This window comes from Aspergillus viridinutans, assembly GCF_018404265.1.
Source record: "Aspergillus viridinutans IFM 47045 DNA, scaffold_5, whole genome shotgun sequence".
NCBI lineage: Eukaryota > Fungi > Ascomycota > Eurotiomycetes > Eurotiales > Aspergillaceae > Aspergillus > Aspergillus viridinutans.
In genome coordinates this window covers 506,995-525,095 of record NW_025091221.1, presented here as the reverse complement: position 1 = coordinate 525,095, position 18,101 = coordinate 506,995, and the positions used below count along the sequence as shown (strand labels likewise).

General features: G+C 51.5%; 6 protein-coding genes across 6 annotated transcripts; 2 read left to right on the top strand and 4 right to left on the bottom strand.

Annotated features, from left to right (window-relative positions):
• Positions 1-847: 847 nt before the first annotated feature.
• Aspvir_007119 (zinc knuckle domain protein) lies at positions 848-2,842 on the top strand (the record flags this gene model as incomplete). Its single annotated transcript, XM_043270304.1, has 2 exons — positions 848-1,813; positions 1,913-2,842. The coding sequence occupies 2 exons, from the start codon at positions 848-850 to the stop codon at positions 2,840-2,842; spliced, it is 1,896 nt and encodes a 631-aa protein (XP_043126239.1).
• Positions 2,843-3,230: 388 nt separating this feature from the next.
• On the bottom strand, positions 3,231-4,296 carry Aspvir_007118 (putative haloacid dehalogenase-like hydrolase; the record flags this gene model as incomplete). Its single annotated transcript, XM_043270303.1, has 5 exons — positions 3,231-3,440; positions 3,509-3,671; positions 3,746-3,955; positions 4,014-4,046; positions 4,169-4,296. The coding sequence occupies 5 exons, from the start codon at positions 4,294-4,296 to the stop codon at positions 3,231-3,233; spliced, it is 744 nt and encodes a 247-aa protein (XP_043126238.1).
• Positions 4,297-4,797: 501 nt separating this feature from the next.
• Aspvir_007117 (uncharacterized protein) lies at positions 4,798-5,688 on the top strand (the record flags this gene model as incomplete). Its single annotated transcript, XM_043270302.1, has 1 exon — positions 4,798-5,688. The coding sequence occupies one exon, from the start codon at positions 4,798-4,800 to the stop codon at positions 5,686-5,688; it is 891 nt and encodes a 296-aa protein (XP_043126237.1).
• Positions 5,689-5,867: 179 nt separating this feature from the next.
• Aspvir_007116 (putative metallo-beta-lactamase domain protein) lies at positions 5,868-6,893 on the bottom strand (the record flags this gene model as incomplete). Its single annotated transcript, XM_043270301.1, has 3 exons — positions 5,868-6,056; positions 6,106-6,703; positions 6,778-6,893. The coding sequence occupies 3 exons, from the start codon at positions 6,891-6,893 to the stop codon at positions 5,868-5,870; spliced, it is 903 nt and encodes a 300-aa protein (XP_043126236.1).
• Positions 6,894-7,555: 662 nt separating this feature from the next.
• Aspvir_007115 (uncharacterized protein) lies at positions 7,556-12,518 on the bottom strand (the record flags this gene model as incomplete). Its single annotated transcript, XM_043270300.1, has 3 exons — positions 7,556-7,711; positions 7,772-9,175; positions 9,240-12,518. The coding sequence occupies 3 exons, from the start codon at positions 12,516-12,518 to the stop codon at positions 7,556-7,558; spliced, it is 4,839 nt and encodes a 1,612-aa protein (XP_043126235.1).
• A 2,887-nt stretch (positions 12,519-15,405) lies between these two features.
• has1 (ATP-dependent RNA helicase HAS1) lies at positions 15,406-17,522 on the bottom strand (the record flags this gene model as incomplete). Its single annotated transcript, XM_043270299.1, has 5 exons — positions 15,406-15,657; positions 15,728-15,988; positions 16,046-16,685; positions 16,743-16,824; positions 16,889-17,522. The coding sequence occupies 5 exons, from the start codon at positions 17,520-17,522 to the stop codon at positions 15,406-15,408; spliced, it is 1,869 nt and encodes a 622-aa protein (XP_043126234.1).
• Positions 17,523-18,101: the final 579 nt, after the last annotated feature.

Genomic DNA, 18,101 nt, shown 5'->3' with positions numbered 1-18,101 from the left:
ACTCTCGCAGAACTTCCGACCGCGAGATCTTAGAGGACCGGCAGTATGATGGGTCACAGGAGTCACCAGACAACAACTGCACCGTTGGCAAATACAAGACTCGAAGACTGGTCAAAGCAAAGAAAAAGGATACAATGAATGGCGATACTATGATAGATCAAAGAAGTAAAAGGAAATTCGAGCAGTGAGTGACTAGAAAACCTGAGGAGAGGGTCGATGCGTAGCTGGTACACCGTAGTCGAGGGGCAAAAAGAAGAGAAGGTCGGCGGAAGGAAGAAAGATTGCAGATTCACAAGGAGAAGCAGAAGATGGACGAGCAGAGACAGAACAAGGTCAATTAACTAGTGGAGAGGCCAGACCTAAAGAACTCAATATTCGCTTCTATATTGGATATGATCTAGACCACTCCGTAGATAAACTACAATATAACATGTGCACCGATCTGGACTGTTATTTTTATCTCCCCCTGGCTATACACATGGAAATTGAGGCCACACTATCTACAAGTATTCCGTACGCCGTCCGGAGTTGTTATCCCCAAACTGATGGGCTACACTCAATTGCAGCTCCACATCGATACTCAAATAATGCACAGTGGATAACATCACAACAGCAGGTCAACAATGGCTCGCAATATAGATTCCAGTATTTCATGATCATCCTCACCTTCACCGTAGGCCATGTTCCAGAGGCGACAAATGACGTTCCTGGTCTCTATCGGCCGCCGTAAAATTTCTCGATCGGAAACAACCCCAGAATGCACAATGTTAACCATTCTCTTAATTACCTTTATCAACAGGGTGCCTTCCTGACCCCTCGCAGGTGTCCAAACCCCCGATGAGGCATTATGACAGGATCTTCCGATAATGAAAATGACTCGCGAACCGCCTCTGTTGGTGTCCAGCGCAGCCGCTTGAATGACTCGACCGACTCTTCGCGCCCCAACTCATCAGATCCAAACCTGAATCCTCAGAAAAGGCAACGGAGAAATGGCAAATCTGTGGTGCCGGACGTGCGAGACTTTATTCCTCAAGGCGCTGCTTTCACCGCAGTATCGCTGGAGATAGATCCGGACAGCACGTCCAGCTCTGGTTCTGAGTCGTCCGACGGCGACGGCGACGGCGAATCCACTACGTCCGATGCAGAGAAACAGAACATCGCGCGGACGAATCCTCAGACACCTGCCATTAACTGGAACAAGGCGAGCAAGAGTGGCATCAGAACGTCGCTATCCAAACGAGCGGACAGGACCGGCGATGACAAACAGGCTTCTTCTCAGTTCAAGGCCGTCAACGACAAATTCTGGCGCAGTCGCAGTGCTTCCGTGTCTAGCGATGGCGGCGATCAGGATGTTACACTGGTCGAAAATGAGGGTGACATGGAGGAAGGGGAGCTTGACGAGGAGACATCGGCAGAGTCAAGTGACATGGATCAATCTGCAGATTCGGACGACTCCGTATCACTGGATTCCGAGGCTGATGACTCTATATTGCTGAATATTGGCGATCAGAATGATCAAACAGATGGCTTGTCGGCTGAAGTAAACCCTGTTTCTGTGAATGGTACCGCCGCAGAGAGAACAGCCACAGGCGGCCGATCGACAATGTCAAAGGAAGAATCACATCGTCTCTTTTCCCAAAAGTACTCGGTAGCTCCGACAATACTCGCGGATCTCGATCGCAATGATATGGAGGTACAGGCCAGGTGCTTGTTCTTAGACCGCGAAATCAATGACATCAACCTTCAATTGCCGATATCGTGCACCGAATGCTTTAAAGAGGGACATCTTGCAGCAGTGTGTCCTTCTAAGGAGGTACGTTCTCGAATGATTCGACGGAGTGTCAGACATATGCCTCCCATGACACTCAGGGTCTACTGCAGTCTATCAAATGCGATTACTGACTACCTATAGTGCGTACATTGTGGCGCCTGGAACCAGCACCAAAGCATATTCTGCCCATCCTGGCGGAGATGTCAGCGATGTCGAGAGCGCGGTCACGATGAAGAACAATGCTCATCGCTCCTCAAAGGCTCCGCGTCCGAGATACCTTGCGATCTCTGTGGATCATCCAGCCACCTAGAACTCCAGTGCGATATGATGTGGAAGATCCCACGGCAGGAACTGCCCTCGGGGCCCGTGCTGGTCTCAATCTCGTGCTCCCACTGCACCAGCAACCGCCACCTTGTCGGCGACTGTCCGTCCCTCTCACGATCGATGGTCTCCTCATCATTCACCCTCCGAGGCATCGACCCGCACATGGTGACCAACATCAACTCAGTAACCAGCGGCAGGCAAGGCGGACCAGCCCCCCGAAGAGGCCAGAGCGGCATGCAAATCCGGGGCCGCGCGGACCGGCCCTCGGCATCCTCGGACAGCGAGGACATGATGCCCAGGGGGAACCGCCGCCAACCCATCGGTCGGAACGCGAACGCGAACGCAAACCGGCCCAGCATTCGAATCGGCAGCGGGATAGGACGCGGCAAGAATCTTGCGCCCGCTGGTCCTCGCGCCTCAGACCGGGATACCCGTCAGACGTACCGAGACCGTCAGGACTATGGGGGCCCCAATTCACGCCAGCGCTCCCTGTCTCCCAACGGGCGCCCGAGCCGGGGTAGAGCCAATGATCGCCGGAAGCCACCGCCTCGCTCGCCTCCTCGGAATCGACCGGAGCCGTCCCGTCAGACCAGAGGCGGAGGAAACGGCGGGGGTCGAGGCGGTCGAGGCGGGCGTGGGGGTGGTGGTGGAAACAAACGAGGTGGCTCCAACGGAGGTCCCAGCGGAGATGGCTATCGTCCGATGCCTAGTGCTGCGAAAAAGAACTGGGACAGATACAGACTATGATGCAATGGACAGTGTAATGATACCCATGAAGGTGCACGGCCTGGTTACCTTGCCAAAGTCTGTGAGTGACTCGACCTTGCAAGATGACCTTGTAAATTGCATGCGGCTATTGTTGGAGGTGTATTAAGGGCAATGGCGTTGATGGGTTTACCAACTTTTATTCGAGTCTTGACTTGGGGGCTTTGTTTAGATAGCATTATCTTCCATCATGTCCCGATTTGGGCACCATGACTGTCACCACGTTTTCTTGAGTTCTTACCCATAAGGGCATTGAGAATACGCCTTTGCGTCCAATTCCCGGACTGTATATACTCCCCGCATAATGTACCCCAGGTTACGCTTTATACAAAACCAGACCATGTGACGATTGAAGGTGATTTTCTATCCTCTATCCCTCCCTGTCAGTTGTGGGTGGCTTATCTCCGCCCTGGTGACCAACGAAACCGTTTTCTAGAATGTCAATCAGCTCGTCTAAACGGTCTATACAAAGATCCGTATGAGCGTGGTCTTTGAGATGAGAATTGTGCTCGTTGACAAGCAGCACGGTTGCTGCGCCTGCCGTATGGCCGGCAGTCATATCATCAATGCTGTCGCCGACCTGCGACATTACCAAGGAAGACGTAATTAGGTTCTGGATACAAGCGAATCAAGAATATGCTGACTTACCATGATCAAATTATCAGCGCGATTGTCAAGCCCCCATTCTCGGGCAATATGTAGGATCCCAGCCGGATCAGGCTTGGGAAGTAGTCCCGGTGTTTCCCGCGTAATAATGGGTAGAAAAACGTGAGTAGGAAGGTGATTCCGCAAGAGATTCATCACCGGCGCCCTGTCATACATGGCGCAGTCAGCGACTTCCTCTCCAGAGTGATTAGAACAGCAGTGGCAAAGGCTTCGACGCACTCGAAGTTGCGTGTGCAGAGGGCCCTATGCAACCCCCGAGACTGGAGGTAGTCCATCAGGTCCACCAGACCTGGCTGAGGCTGCTGATGGCTCATCGCCTCTCGCTCGATGGCTTTGATTTTTTCGGCTGCCGCGGTGCGCTCGGTAGCGGTGGGAAGATCCCGGATATGGTGCAGAATGTCGACTTTTTTGTCAATCCCCAGAGCTTTACTAGGAGCTGTTAGGGAGTCATATCTTTTCAATAGGGTATTGTGTGATGAGTGCTTACCGCATCTCGGTAAACATGTAATTCTGTGGTAGGCTGTTGCGGTTAGTTACGACTACAGTATTCTATTGGGATTCGAATGAGAGTGAAGCGCATCCCTTGAATTAAAATAAAGAAGAATATGCCAGATTGATTTCTCTTAGTAGTAGAAGTCTCACCATAGTGTGCCGTCAACATCGAACACAATTCCTTTCAACCGAGGCGCATCAGATGATTCCGCGAGGGCTGGATTGAGGGGAGCGAAGCGTCGTTGTCGGAGGACATAGTTCTCAAGTGAGGGTGCCATTGAGATGACTGAAGATGAGGATCGGCTGAAAGTACGAGATGCAAGCATAGAATGGAATGGCTGTTGTTTGGATGGGGGGAGATTTAAGGTATGGTGGTGAGGATCAAATGAAGTGACGTGGTGGAGGAGATGAGAGGAGATAGGCATTGACAGTACACAGGACTAGCGGCATTTCCGAGAAGAGCACCTGGTGTGACAGATTGATGTCCATGATGCTTGAGTTATCGAAGACGCCATTGAGACCAGATGATATTTTACAAGGCGACCTACATTACCGATCTTCTTGGGACTCTATCCCATATGCTGAAAAATGCCATTGCTGGTTGCTCCTTCCTCCAAATACAGCTTGCTCTTTGCCAAATTCCCTAGAACTGGAACTCTTACTTCTTTGTATAATGGATAGTATCTCGATTCTTTTATGGCCCTCCTGCTCTATATTCATTTTTGTGGCATATCCTGTCCCAGCATAGATAATACCGCTTCATCTCAAGGACCGCATTCATGACGACCTCAGAACCCAAGGACCTGTCTCAGAAACATGAACCTATCGCGATTAGTCTGGCACAGGCTCTCAAGCTAGTAGGAGCACTGTTGACCCTGAAGATATTGCATGCTGTGGCGCTGGTCTTTCGCATAGAGCAAGCAGCAGCACGGAACCCGGTTCAGAGAGCCATCCATCGCAGAGAGCGGCAAATCGTACAGATCTTTCTATCTTCAATTCCGGAAAGCTACTACGTACCGATCATCGGGAACTTCTTCTCCAACGATCTTCCCTTAACCTCCATCGCAACTAATTCGATTTCGATTCAGCAGTCCCAGAGACCGACAAATCCGGCGGAAGCACAGTCTACCGAGAGGACATCGTCCAACCAGAACAGTCTGCTGATGCAAGTCTCCTCCAGTATTGAGCCAGCAGTCCGCATGTCTCAGGGGCTCGTGGATCGTGAGGCAGAGCTCGCCAAAAACAAATCGGAAAGTGGCATGGACTCAATGATTCCAGCGGCTGGCAGCGATTCCCTTTACTCCAACACGACGATAAAAAGAAGTACTTCTGTGCGAAGAATGTATTCGCGTTCCTCGAGCATGCAGAAGGCTATGGCAGGTTCGGCGGCACAGTATGCCAAACTTGTGTCTGGCAGGCCACAATTCAGCACCACCAGCCGGCCAATGTCGATGGAGTCCACAGATGGACAGCAGCCTCGACCGACCGATGACTCCGCGGACGACCAGGCTCTGCTTGAAATGGAGACTTTACGAGCAACCCACTCGGTGGAAAGTTTTCCTGGAAAATTTCCCATCAGTGATGGACTGGAGTTTAGTTCTCTTGCCACGGCACCACACCATATAAGAGGCCGAGGAACCACTTCTGTCAGGCCGTTTTCGGATGTTTGACGGGAACCTGGATTGTTTGTTCTGCTCTTGGTTTTGCTTTTCCTGTTTGGGGTAATGGAGAGTTGAGCGTGTTTCATCATTACTTGGAGTCTCATGTGTAAGGGTTAGCATTCAGGTTAATACCCGATTCCATAATTCAAATTAGCAAGAATTCATCCAAAAACAACAGAGCAGCAGGTCTACTGTTCTTGGTGTATGGCGTGATCCAGATATCCCATTGCCCGAACGTAGATCTTTGCGCTCTCGAGAACCCGCTTCTTGCTGTCGCCATGGGTGTCCCAACCGACAAAGGCGCCATGAGCATCATCGAACTCTGTGTGCTTGATAGCCTTCCAAATATTGTGCACCGCGTCAGGCGGCAGGGGAATCTGTCCGGTCAGTTCAACCTATACCAACAACCAAGCAAGAATCACAAACCATATTGGGATACGACCACATGAACGTATACGACGCCGTACCCGGCACCCGATCCTTATGATAAACACCACTCGGGACAACCGCGATCGAATCCGCAACCAGCAACTTCCTCAGCGGCTTGAACCACAGCACCGAGCTACCGGGGAAATGACCCCCGGTCTTGACCGCTACCAGGTCCGCATCCGCATCCCCATCGCCTTTACCGGGCAAGGGAATCCCTAACTCCCTCCCCTTCCAGAAAACCTGTCTTTCGGACTTGCGCATCACCCACTCCTTATCCTCCGCCGCCATGTAGACAGGACACCCGAACACCTCCGCCCAGTGCACATTCGCCCCGAAGAAGTGGGGATGCGAGATGACGATCGCGGCGAGGCCGCCTAGCTCGTTGATCCGGCGGATTGTGTCCTCGTCGATGTAGGAGAGGCAGTCCCAGAGGACGTTGCCGTGGGCTGTGCGGCAGAGGAAGGCGCGCTGGCCGATGCCGACTTTGGGGCTTGTGTGGATGGTTATCAGTGAGTCCGGGTGGTCCGGGTCTGGGGCGAAGTCGTTGTGGTATTGGTTTGTTGATTGTAGAGTGCGGAGCGTTGTCCAGGATTGGCTTCATTGAGAATGTTAGTGCATACCTTGCTTCTGGTCTTCGGGTTGGTGGGTAGAAGTGGGTGCAATGTTTACCCTGTTGGAGGGAGGTATTGGCGTGGATCGTCGCAGATCTTACAGGAGGACTCGGAGGTGGTATCGTACTGTGTTCCACAGGTGGAACACATAATGAGATCCAACAAGTCAGGCATGTTTGCGGTCCAAAAGTTGTCGCTTATCATAAACGTATTGTTGTCGTCGCTGTGGTTGAGAGGAATTTAAGAGGTTCTAGAGACAGAGGCGATCAGGTGAGGGGATGATGTCGTTCTTGATAACTTACCCCGCATTTCGATCGCGCACTGCGTCTATGATGGCCACAGTCCTTGGTAATCATGTCAGGATCATGAATTCAAGCGCTGGCTCTCTTAAGTGGAAAGAGTAACTGGTGCGAAGAGTTCAAGCATGCTTTTATGTCCAGGCTATGCATGTGACTGCGAAGTACATTCATCACCAGCATCATCACAAGTGACCGACAAGACTGGTCTGCTAAAAAACAGAATTATGCAGGAAGGTGAAGAGAGTAGGGAATCATTCGTGCGCAAATAGGACAGAAAAGTACATGTAATGCCATGAAATCAATGTTTACAACCTCCAGCCGTTCCACCAAAAGCGAGTCATCAGGTAGGGCAAAAAAGAGGCTGCAGATGTGATATGCAGGAACGCTGGGATCAATTATCAGGTAAATGTTCAACTGCAAAGGTCATTAAGGTCATTAAATATTGATCACACAAGGATCACAATCCCTAGCTGAGATTGGGTAGCATCTTGGAAGCGTCACTGAAAGTCCGTCTGAATGATGTTGTGTGACAACTAATCAATGGTTGTGTTCAACATCAACCTGGTCGGGGCTTGCTCGATACTGACTCCTCTTCCTGCGGCTCGGGCTGTATTGGGAGCCGGAGTTGAGAGGTCGAGGCCCGGTAGGTTTGCGGGGAGAGGGCGTGCCATGTGGAGAACGCATAGCAGAACTCTGCAGGTAAGATAATTAGTATTATTCTCGTCCCTGATGTGGTAGACAAAGTGAGCTCACCTGGGAGGCAACGCGCTCCGCGTACGACCGCTCCTCCGCCTTAACTTTGGGGGGCCTCTCAGGGACGAGCGGACCCTCGTCCAGGATCTTGGGTGGTCTCTGGGGCCCCTGTTGCCCAGCTCTCGAACTTGTTTGCGAGTAGCCTGTATCTGAAATCGGTGAAAGTCGACTGGCGCCACTGTACCGATTATGATTCGGATTAGTGGCAGACATGCTGGGATTGGAACCCCATTGATCCGAAGTCGCCCCGGTCATTGGCATTCCGTAAATCTGCGCCTGCGTCTCCAGCTGGGATTGGTAGCGCCCGGTAGGCCCTTGGCGCGGTTGGGGATGCTGCAGATCGAGACTGTCGCGATGAGCGCGGTACTTCGGAGCCTCAGAAACCTGTGATGGGACGAGAGGCGACGGAGGTCGATTCTCCTGCTGCTGGTCGTTCAGGGTGTAGTTGGACCGCAGCCGGTCATCGCCTTCCGGATCGTACCAGTCAGCCGTCTTGTAGGGCCCGTTGACATCGGATCCAGAACGTGACGCATCGAAGTACGGGCGTTCCTTGCGTCCGGGTTGGAGGCTGTTGCGGATATTATCTCCCATAGAAGATGCGGTGGTTTTCGACCATCTGGAGATCTTGGGAAAGAAGGAAGAGCTGCTCGACTTGTGCTTACGTGCCCTTTCCGTCTTGGGGCTAGTCTCGTTGCTGAGAGCGCCCGAAGCCACCGGCACTCGAGGTGGAGTTGAAAGGGGCGCAGATTCAGCTCTCTCATGATGGCCATTCGCGTTCTCCTGCAAGTTCGGGCTCAGAAACTCTCCGCGATCGTCGTAATCGTCGTCCTCATCGCCTTCTGGGACGGTGCTAACGCGGTTCTCGAGCTCTCTTTGTCCATTGCTACGAGATTCTTGAAAAGGTCGAGACGATGTTGAGAGGTATCCTGTTCCTGGAGAGCCAGAACCGGCGAGACCCTCAGGCTCGTACCCTTCCGGATCTACACTCGCTGTTCGATTGACGCTGCGGGCGAATCTGTCGTCTTGACCTGCGCGCAGGGCTTCAACCTCCTCGAGAAGCTGTTCCAGCATCTCCTCGATCTTGGTCAAATCATTCGAAGACTTGAGACTCAGCCCCTTGAGCGCCCGTTTGAATATGCTCTTTCGCTTCGAACGCATGTCCTCCATATCCTCCGCAGCCTGACGGAAGTTCCTTGAGCCGCTGGCAGGTAGTGGGCGCGGTCCACCGATAGCTTTGTATACACGTTCATGCTGCTTGTCGCTGGCCTCCATGATCATGCCGTCCTGTTGAGCGATGAACTTCTTCATTTCCTCGAATGAATTGCGCATCTCCGCTGCACTTCTGACGAGAGTCACCAGGATCTCAGTATCCCTGGCATTACGCTGAGCGTCGCGAACGGTGAGCTAGTTAGTGGAGACGTTAGTGAGTGTTCTGTAATTACAAAAGGGAGGGGGAAGAGATACTCACATGATCCATAAGGGCAATGATATCTTTCGACTGGATTCTGTCGATACCTCTCCCTGTTGCGCTATCATACAAAGGAGAACCAATGCCGTGTGAATAGCCACTTAGGTTCCTCTGGTGAGAAGGCCCCGTTGGGTCGTCCGCCTCCAGAGGAGTATCGAAAAGGCCCATGCCATTGGCATCGATTCCACCAAACCCCTTACTGACCGGCTCGGGAGTATCGCCACCTGGTGACAGAGGATTGGCGGCGGATACATAACCCTCGTCCTTGACACCCAAAGGGGAGCCAAACATGTGACCACCAGCATACGGTTGATCAAAGTAGCTGTCAGGTCCGTAGTCGTCCGCAGCGTAGTAATCCTTGTTGTAACCATGGTGATCCATAGACTCTACTCCTAGGCCCGCTCTACCGGCACCTGCGTCAGCGTTCTGGTAATGCGGCGACTGTTCACCCTTTGACGGTGTCTGGTGATACGTCCAGTTGCTATCCTGAGCAACACCCCCTATCGGACCTTGGATGATGGAAGGATTTGTATTGATTTCCGACTCAGAGTCTGGGCTCACGTCGCGACCCTCACCTATGGGACTTCCTGCACTGCGGTGCTCATCAGCATATATTTGGGGCGATTGGGTATGATCCTCAAGCGACTGAGTCACACTTTGGGGAGGCGACGTGGCGCCCATTCTTCTCGGGAAGGAGGTTTCATCCGGACTGGATGCATCTTGGCGTTGCTTGAGAGGACTTCCCTGGCGAGACCCACGAGTTGTTTTCTGGTGCGGCTCAGGGCTGCGGTCATATTGTATGCGAGGCAGATTCTCCTGTGAAAGGTTCCCGCCTGACTGATTGGACTTGGTATCCAGAATTGAAGGATCAAGGAGCGAAGCAACCGCTGATTCAACAGCAATGGGTTGGACGTATTGAGGATTTGCACCAATGCCCTGAGCAACACGCTGGGCTTGGTCAATTTTTTTGATGTAGCTGACTTCGCTTTCATCAGTATAATTGGTCAACCGTTTGCCCTCGCTGTCAATAGTGTCTGCCATAGAGTGTCGGTTATTGGGACCGTCTAATTCCGAGTCTTCATGCCAACTCTCGTTATGGGGTGTTAGCCTCGGCGTTTCCTCATATCCCAACTCATGATCGATTTCGTCCCGATGTTTCAGAATCTCACTATGACTTGTCAAGCCGTCTAGTCGTGTTGACCGCGCGAGGCTCGTGCTTGGCGCCGAGGAGAGCGATTCAATCGACAGTCGTGGCTCCAGCTCCCTCTCGCCCTCAGAATATTCATGTTGATCATGCTGAGAGGCATACTGCTGGGGTTGGGAGTCACTCTGATAGCTGGCTACGCTCTGGATAGGACTGAGCGTGCGTCGGCGCGAGTCATTGTTGAAGTCGGAGTCTCGACGGTGGGAATGAACGTCTAAAAGGTTAGCCGCTGCCGCAGCAGCAATAGCCCCAGCAGCAGCCTCGCTGACGGGCGAGTGATCCCGATCGTGAAGAGAAGGATTTGAAGTGCTGTGCAATGAGAGATTGTGTTGTGAGAGGTTGCTGTGTTTCAGCGCCAATTCATGCCGCGAGCCCAGGGGTGTCTGATTGGGAGTGTGAGAGGTAGGAGAATTAACTTGCAAAGGCGAGCTGCGAGATACGTCCTGGACTTTGCTTTCTTTGTGTGGAGTTTCAGTCTCTACGGTCCGTTGAGACAATAGAGAGTCCCGGGTCAATTCCGTCTCGACGGCACTGCGCAACGGCATGGGCGCCACGTTATGTTTTTGGAAAACGAGCTCAGTTTCATTGATGCCCTCTGCGCGGTCCGTGTCGCCACTTCTTCTGCCTTCATCCTTGTCGATGCTGGACTGCGATTCATGACGTCTCAGCGCGGCCGCGGTCAGTGCAGTCCCTACAATCGCGGCCTCTTCCGCATGGCGCAATCCTTTGCTTTTCTGTCGCCGCAACTTGTCTTGTTCGGTCAGCTCGGGCCGATTGCCCCAGACGGCGTAGGTCGGTTCGAGTTTCTTCTCGCTGTCCTTGCTAGGTCGGCGCTCCTTCGTTGCCGGCACAGGGTCGCCCGAGAGTATGATCCCTTCGTCCCTGCTACCCTTGTTAAGGACAACTTTTGGTTTCATCACATCTGGCGCACTGGCATGCTTGGACAGACGCCTACCCAGCTCATCCCGAGACGGGGAGCTGGCAGAGGAGGTGTAGGAGGCATTCATATCACGTTCAAATTTGGAAGTGTTAGAGATGACCCTTTGATCCTTTTTGAGTTCCTTCAACTCGGGCAAAATCAATCGTCTGATCGCATCCTCAACCGTCTCAAGCAGTTTTGGATTGTTGATGGACGATTTGGAAGTTCCCGACCGGAAAGAGTATTGGTCGCCGGATTTGCGGTGAGAAACCGCTGAAGCGCTCAATAGACTGGACTCAGGGCTCGCCATGTCGTCGTCTCGGTAGGCTCTGCTTTTCTTGCTGGTGGCGCGGTCGCGTGGATCGTTGCTCAATTTCTCAGCTACTCGATGAGCGATTCTCTCCGTACTCAGACTGCGGCTTCTCTGGCGGGTCGGCGTCTTGAGATAGTCCTTGGGTTCGTGATCGTGTTTCCTATTAAGACTCGAGCTTCGTTTGCGTCGTGGACCAGCAGAGGAGGCTTCAAGCATGCTATCCGCGGGCATCGACGAGATATCCGATGTTGGCTGGATATACCTGTCCCGCGAAAGGCTGGACAGCTCACTGCCCTGGTCCCGATTCACGAATTCGATTTCCACCGGGGGATGCCGAGACGAGTGGTGATTCTCGTCAATAGCAGAGTTGGAGGACGAGATACTGTTATCATCTGGCTCTATCGGGGACTTGTGCTTCGAAGGGGAGCTGAATGAAATGCGGCGCGAGTAGACCGGCTTTCGGTTCCCGCTTGACTCGCTGATCTGGATATGATCTTTTTGCTCTTTCGCCTTCCGAGCCGACGAGGGAGTCACTCGGACACGGACGCTTGGCCGCGAGGTCAAGGAACCAGAACCCTTCCCTCCTTCGAAGTACTCGATAAGAAGGGAGGTCTGGGAGTGATGCGATGAGCGAGACAGTTTGGAATCGTCGCCCCGGTCACGGTGTCTCCGCCGGGTGGAGATGATTACGGGGCTTCCGTCGTCTGGGATTGAGTACGACGTCTTGTCTGTGCGTCGAGAGAGGTCAGTGGCTAAATCAGTCCCTGTAACACTGCCGCCAGTGGTATCGACGATGGATTCAGTGGGGGCGGGCAAGATCGGCCTGCGGGTGTCGACACCCATCTTGGTAGGAACCAGTATGTGAGGTCCTCAGCCGCACAGGATCATAGTAGTCTGTGTCTGTTTTGTCGAGGTACTTCTGAGGGTAAGGAAAGCTTGAAAGGGGATTGACGAGGCAATGGAGGCAATCGGGTAGGATGACGAGGGGTCTGACACCGAGATCCAGAGAGCTGAACGATGGTTTGTCACTACAGATTGTAGACATGCAGTATGGACAGTGATGGTGGTGGGGTCGGGAAAGAGTGAGGCAGGCAAGTGAATTGTTGCAGGGAAGATGAGTGGTCTGGTACCACAAGAGGCAGAGAAAAGAAAAAGGAGTCCAAGCGTACCAATGCAGAGTAAATCAAAAAAGAAATCAAGCAGACAGCAAGAAAACCAGAAAGTCGAACAGACAAGCCAACAAGCCGACAGACGTTAACTTGACTTTTGAATGTCGCCGCTAGACTACGGCGATCCCTCACTTGACGGTAACAGCAGCTGTAGCCTGTAGGTATGGACGTGGGTACAGTAGGAAATAGATAGAGCCCAATCCCCAGACCGTATCGAACGGGGAGATTTGGCGCATAAGGTGGTGCAGACGAAAAAGTCATAGGCTCGCTGTCTCTAAGATGGAAGCTGCGATCATAGTCTTTCAGAAGGTAAAAAGGATAACAGTGATCAATCAGACAGAAAGCAAGCAAGCAAACAAACGAGGAATATGAGAAAAAGCCCGGAAGACAAGGGAAAAAGACGAAGGCTGGAAAAGACAGGAGAAGGCAAGATCTATCTAGCTAGCTAGTCAACCTAGTGTTGATGGGATGATGAGTAGCCGGCCAGCTGGCGTAGGATCAGAAAACCAGATTGTCTAGCGGCAACACACAAGCGGCGACGGGTGCTCTTGAATCGCCTTGAATTTTGAAGGTCGATTATTATTTAAATGGGAACGAAGCTCTCAGAGGCGAATTGTTCTTCTGCTTTTTTTTCCTACCATCGGAACTTCTGTTTTACTTTTCCAATGTTTCTGCCCCTTCTCCCATCCTACAACTGTATATATGAAGCCCTTCCTCGGACGAGTCCATGTTCCCTTGGAGTAATGCAAGGTATATACTCCGTATCTAGTCCGAGTAGTAGCAACTCACTGTGATAGGAGGAAACAAGAGCTACGGTTACAGTTCTGATTGGCAAGACTACGAGGTGACGCCCAATCTCATCACCCTGCAAGGTGGCTGGGACAATTGTACAGTACACAGACTTAGCCTGAGGGAATTGTTACTGTCTCATTGAACGCTCCATGGACTTTCTACGGATTATCTTGTGTTAGATGCTCTCCGTCTGTGTGCCCTGATGCTCGTTTGCGATCATACTTACATTGCACTGTAGTGCCTCAATTGCCTTATTATATAGAGCTGTGTTTCGGTCTGCGGCGCATACACACACAATCGTACCTAATAAATGTTGAATCTGCCATCAATGATTACTTCGTGAGAGAATAGCCCGAGTCGGGCAATTACCTATCCAGAGGCAGATAGTAGCCGATCAGTATCATTGATGTCCTCCTAGGCCTGTGCTCTTGAGATCCTGTGCTGGTGGTACAGACGAACCCCTAATTGGGATCCAGCGACCAGAGTATCTCGAGTCATCAGCTCGACGAAAAACCCGGTCACCAGCAAAGAAGACAATATCCGTAATGACCACCTTACCACGGATAATCTGAACTCTTTCCGAGCCGTTCAACGTCAGAATAAGTGGTGAGGTTTTTGTATCTAAGTCCAAAACAGGACCACAAACTCTGAGTATCCACCGTCGGCGCGGGATCAGGACCCGCTCTCCAGGAACCACCGGCACTGGCTCATGGCAACAACACTTAAACCAAAAGTAGAAGGTTAGTTTCTCTCACAGTCTCATATCCTCCTTGGTGCTGAACCAATCCCCAATCCGATGGGAGATCTGACACCTATCAAGGCCGATCAGCCATCTCCAGGACGACCCTCGTGTTCTCTGCATCATTGGGCGTGATGGCTCCATGCGCCCGCCAACTCATCACATCCCACCTTTGACGCCCGTGATGTGGTTGGTTGATTCAATGGAGTTTCCCCAGCCACCGCGGCCGACATCACCAGCCACCGGGTTCTTGTTTGCAGCTTCGGGTATCACCATCCTTCCTTTTCACTTTTCAAATGGAAATGAGAGTTTAGAGAATAAGCAATTTTGAATTGGATGACCGGGGGAGAGTTACCAGTCACATCCAATCGCTTTGGAATCGTTCGCCAGGATGTTTACCTCTTGTGCCTGAAAGTACCGTGGTACTCCGTACAGTCAATCTTGCATTCCCTTGGTTCCCTGTACTCTTTCTACACTTCCGATGAGAGGAACAGAATAAGCAAAGGCCGGATGGGTCAGTGGTGTATACTTGCATAGGGGAATCCTGGTGCAAGACTGTACCTTACATGGGTCACCTTGCATCAAGGGATCGATGCCATTTATAGAGATATAGTTATCTAGCATCGGCTTTGTGACTCCGAGAATTCGCCTGACGTTCGAACGTATGCTTCATCTCTCGGCTTGCTTGTTATGCTCTCGTTGTAGGCTTAGATCCAGAAGCCGTGTGTATCTGATAGGGTCAACTTGAGGAAGAGGACCGTGAACTAATGCTTGTGATCCTTGCTGAGTTATACGTAGCCAGCTTAGTCCATTTCGAGCCAGTAGTTCCACTGGTACTACGAATAGACTTGGTTACTAGAGATCTTTCAAGGAAGGAACATAAGGCGACTAGAGTATGTAGACAAATTATATATCTACAAATATGTATAAACTCCTGCACTCCTAAGAGACTTGACGCCAATATTCACAATGATCTAACATGATTGCTTTTAGGCTTTCCACATACGCTCTATGACCACGTAATAGTGTATTAGTCTTCATGCTTCCGCTTGAATTTCAATCCTTTGCTGTGCGGCTGGCTGCCGTAACTGCGCCGCCCCTGCTGTTGCTGCTTTTTGTCGCGGCTCAGACTAGCTCCCAGCTGGATGTCAATGCGTGGTGGGGTGGAGAAGCCGAAGCCCTTGGCGACCTTGACAAGATCGAGCTTGTGTACATCGAAGACAGAGCGAAGGGAATGGGAGGCATATGCCTGGAGGTAGGAGCGGTAACCTTCTTTGGCGGACTAGATTGGAGTCATGTCAGCATGTTGTTCGCCTACTTACTGGCGTCACGGGCTCGATAGCGAAACGCACCTTGTTTAGATAGTAGTTCTGGTCAATGAGCTTCTCGAGCTGAGATTGAACGTTGACGATCTTGCTCGCCGGGAATTCGAACTCGACCACGGGCACGCGTGCTTCCTTCAGATGCTTCAAAAATCCGACTTCGGACGGCTGCAGGAACATCAAACTGCGACCCTTGGCATTGGCACCACGGGCGGTACGACCGACGCGGTGAATGTAGTCTCTCGGGTCATCCGGAGGGTCAAACTGAATAATCCAGTCCACAGCGGGGATCTGAAACGATGATTAGCATAAAGCAGACAGAGAAAAAGTTGTGGAGAAGTGACTCACATCCAAACCTCTAGCAGCCACGTCAGTGCAAATCAGGGTACCCTGCTTGGCGTTGCAAAATTCGAAGAAGGTGTTGGTACGCTTCTGCTGCTTCTGCTTGCCGTGCAGCTCAAGCACCGGCAGATCAATGTAGTTCAGAAGTTCGGCGTGGTACTTGACGCAGTTGCAACTTGAGAAGAAGACAATAATCTTCTTCTTGAGGTTGCGCTTCAGGAAAGAGAAGAGAAGCAGGAAACGCTTATCCGCTTCACAAATGACGTAGCCTTGTTCCAAGCCTTCGACCGTACTGTGTTCCTTTCGATGGTCGACGTTGATATAGAGAGGACCGGGTCGAAGGGAGATACGCGCCAGGTCCTCGACCTTTGTGGTCTGGGTGGCAGAGAACAGCATCGTCTGTCTCTCTTCGGATGGCAGGATCTTGACGATCTGGCGCATTTCATCTTCGAAACCCACTTCCAGAATCCGATCCGCCTCATCAATGACGAGTGTCTTCAGATTCTTGAAGATAAAACCTTGAGTGTTCTGCAGATGATCCAGCAGACGTCCCGGGGTTGCAATGAGGAGGTTGACACCCTTCATGAGCTTCTCCGCCTCAGCTCTCCGATTCGCACCTCCAATGACTATACCGAATGTTTGAGAGCTACGACCACAAGTCAGCAACTGCCGACTACTAAAGTCGGTGCTGTAGGTCACTTACTGGTATTGACATAATTCTCTAGCCACACCGAAGATCTGAAGGGCAAGCTCACGTGTTGGGGAGACGACAATGACACCAGTACCTGCATGAAATGACGATGACTAGTCAGTAAGCCGCTCTCACATAAGAAGGAAGAATATTCTTACCGTTTCTAGGCTTGAACCGTAACGCGCTCAGCATCTCGAGAGCAGGAATTAAAAAGGACAACGTTTTCCCTGAACCGGTCTTTGCGGCACCAAGAACATCCCGACCGGCGAGAAGTGGAGGAATCGTTCGTCTTTGGATCTCGGTCATAGTGTCAAAGCCCATATCATTGATGGCCTTCAATGTCTTCTCCGATAAACCCAGCTCTGTGAACTTCTGAGGCTCGCCCTCTACCGTTGGGAGACGAAGAGCGTCCGCCGAAGGAAGATCTGTGGACTCAGAATTCTCCTTATCCCCGGTGTTTCCATTCTCAGCTTCCGACTGGTCCTCGTCATCCTCTTCGTTGTTGTCGCTGTCACCGTCGACTTGAGCAGGAGCGACGTGTTCTTCCTCGCTCTCATTCTCTTCGTCGCTAGATGCGTGGCTGACCTTGCGCTTCTTAGTGGATTTATCTTGTCCAGTCTTCCCGGTCTTCTTAATATCCTTCCCCTTCTCAGGAGAATCGGTCACAGCTCCATTTTCAATGGTTGACTGAGTAGTCGCATCGTCGGTCTCAGTTGTTGCACGAGCACTTCCACCGTGCTTTCTCTTGCGCTTTTTCGTAATCGACTTCGCTGTATCCACAGGGCCCGGCATCTCGACTGCCTCGTATCGTAAAAGAGACGAGCTGTGTCTGGAGTGCGAAAGTGGTCTGGTTAAGAAAAGTCTAAGCTGTGAACTGACAATTCCTTCTATTTTTCGTCCTTTTTTTTTTCTTGGGGTCGACCCACTGCAAAAACTCCACGTCACGTGCTGATAGGCACTGATAACTGTTCTTGTCGGATGTGTCAGCAGCCTTATATGCCACTTTCATAAGGCATCAATTTAATGTACAGATAATGGACCACATTCAACTTCCAAGGTACATGAGGTTTCAGTTCGGGTAGACCTATGTCTACTTCATTGTGATACAATAACCGTATCTTCGATGAGGTCGATCTTATATGATATCGCACGACTCTCTTTTTCGACATCCACCTACAGATATGAACTCCCCAATCAATGACATAGCCATGGATGTATTGCACTTGTTCCAGCGAAGCATGCTGACGTTGACAGCATACATCGGAATAAAGACCTGAGCTCGCTCATGCTTGGACTAAGCGAATGAGCAAAAGACCTCATAGGGAGCATCTTGCCCACTTTGTCGTGCTCTCATCCTACTTTTAGCTTCAA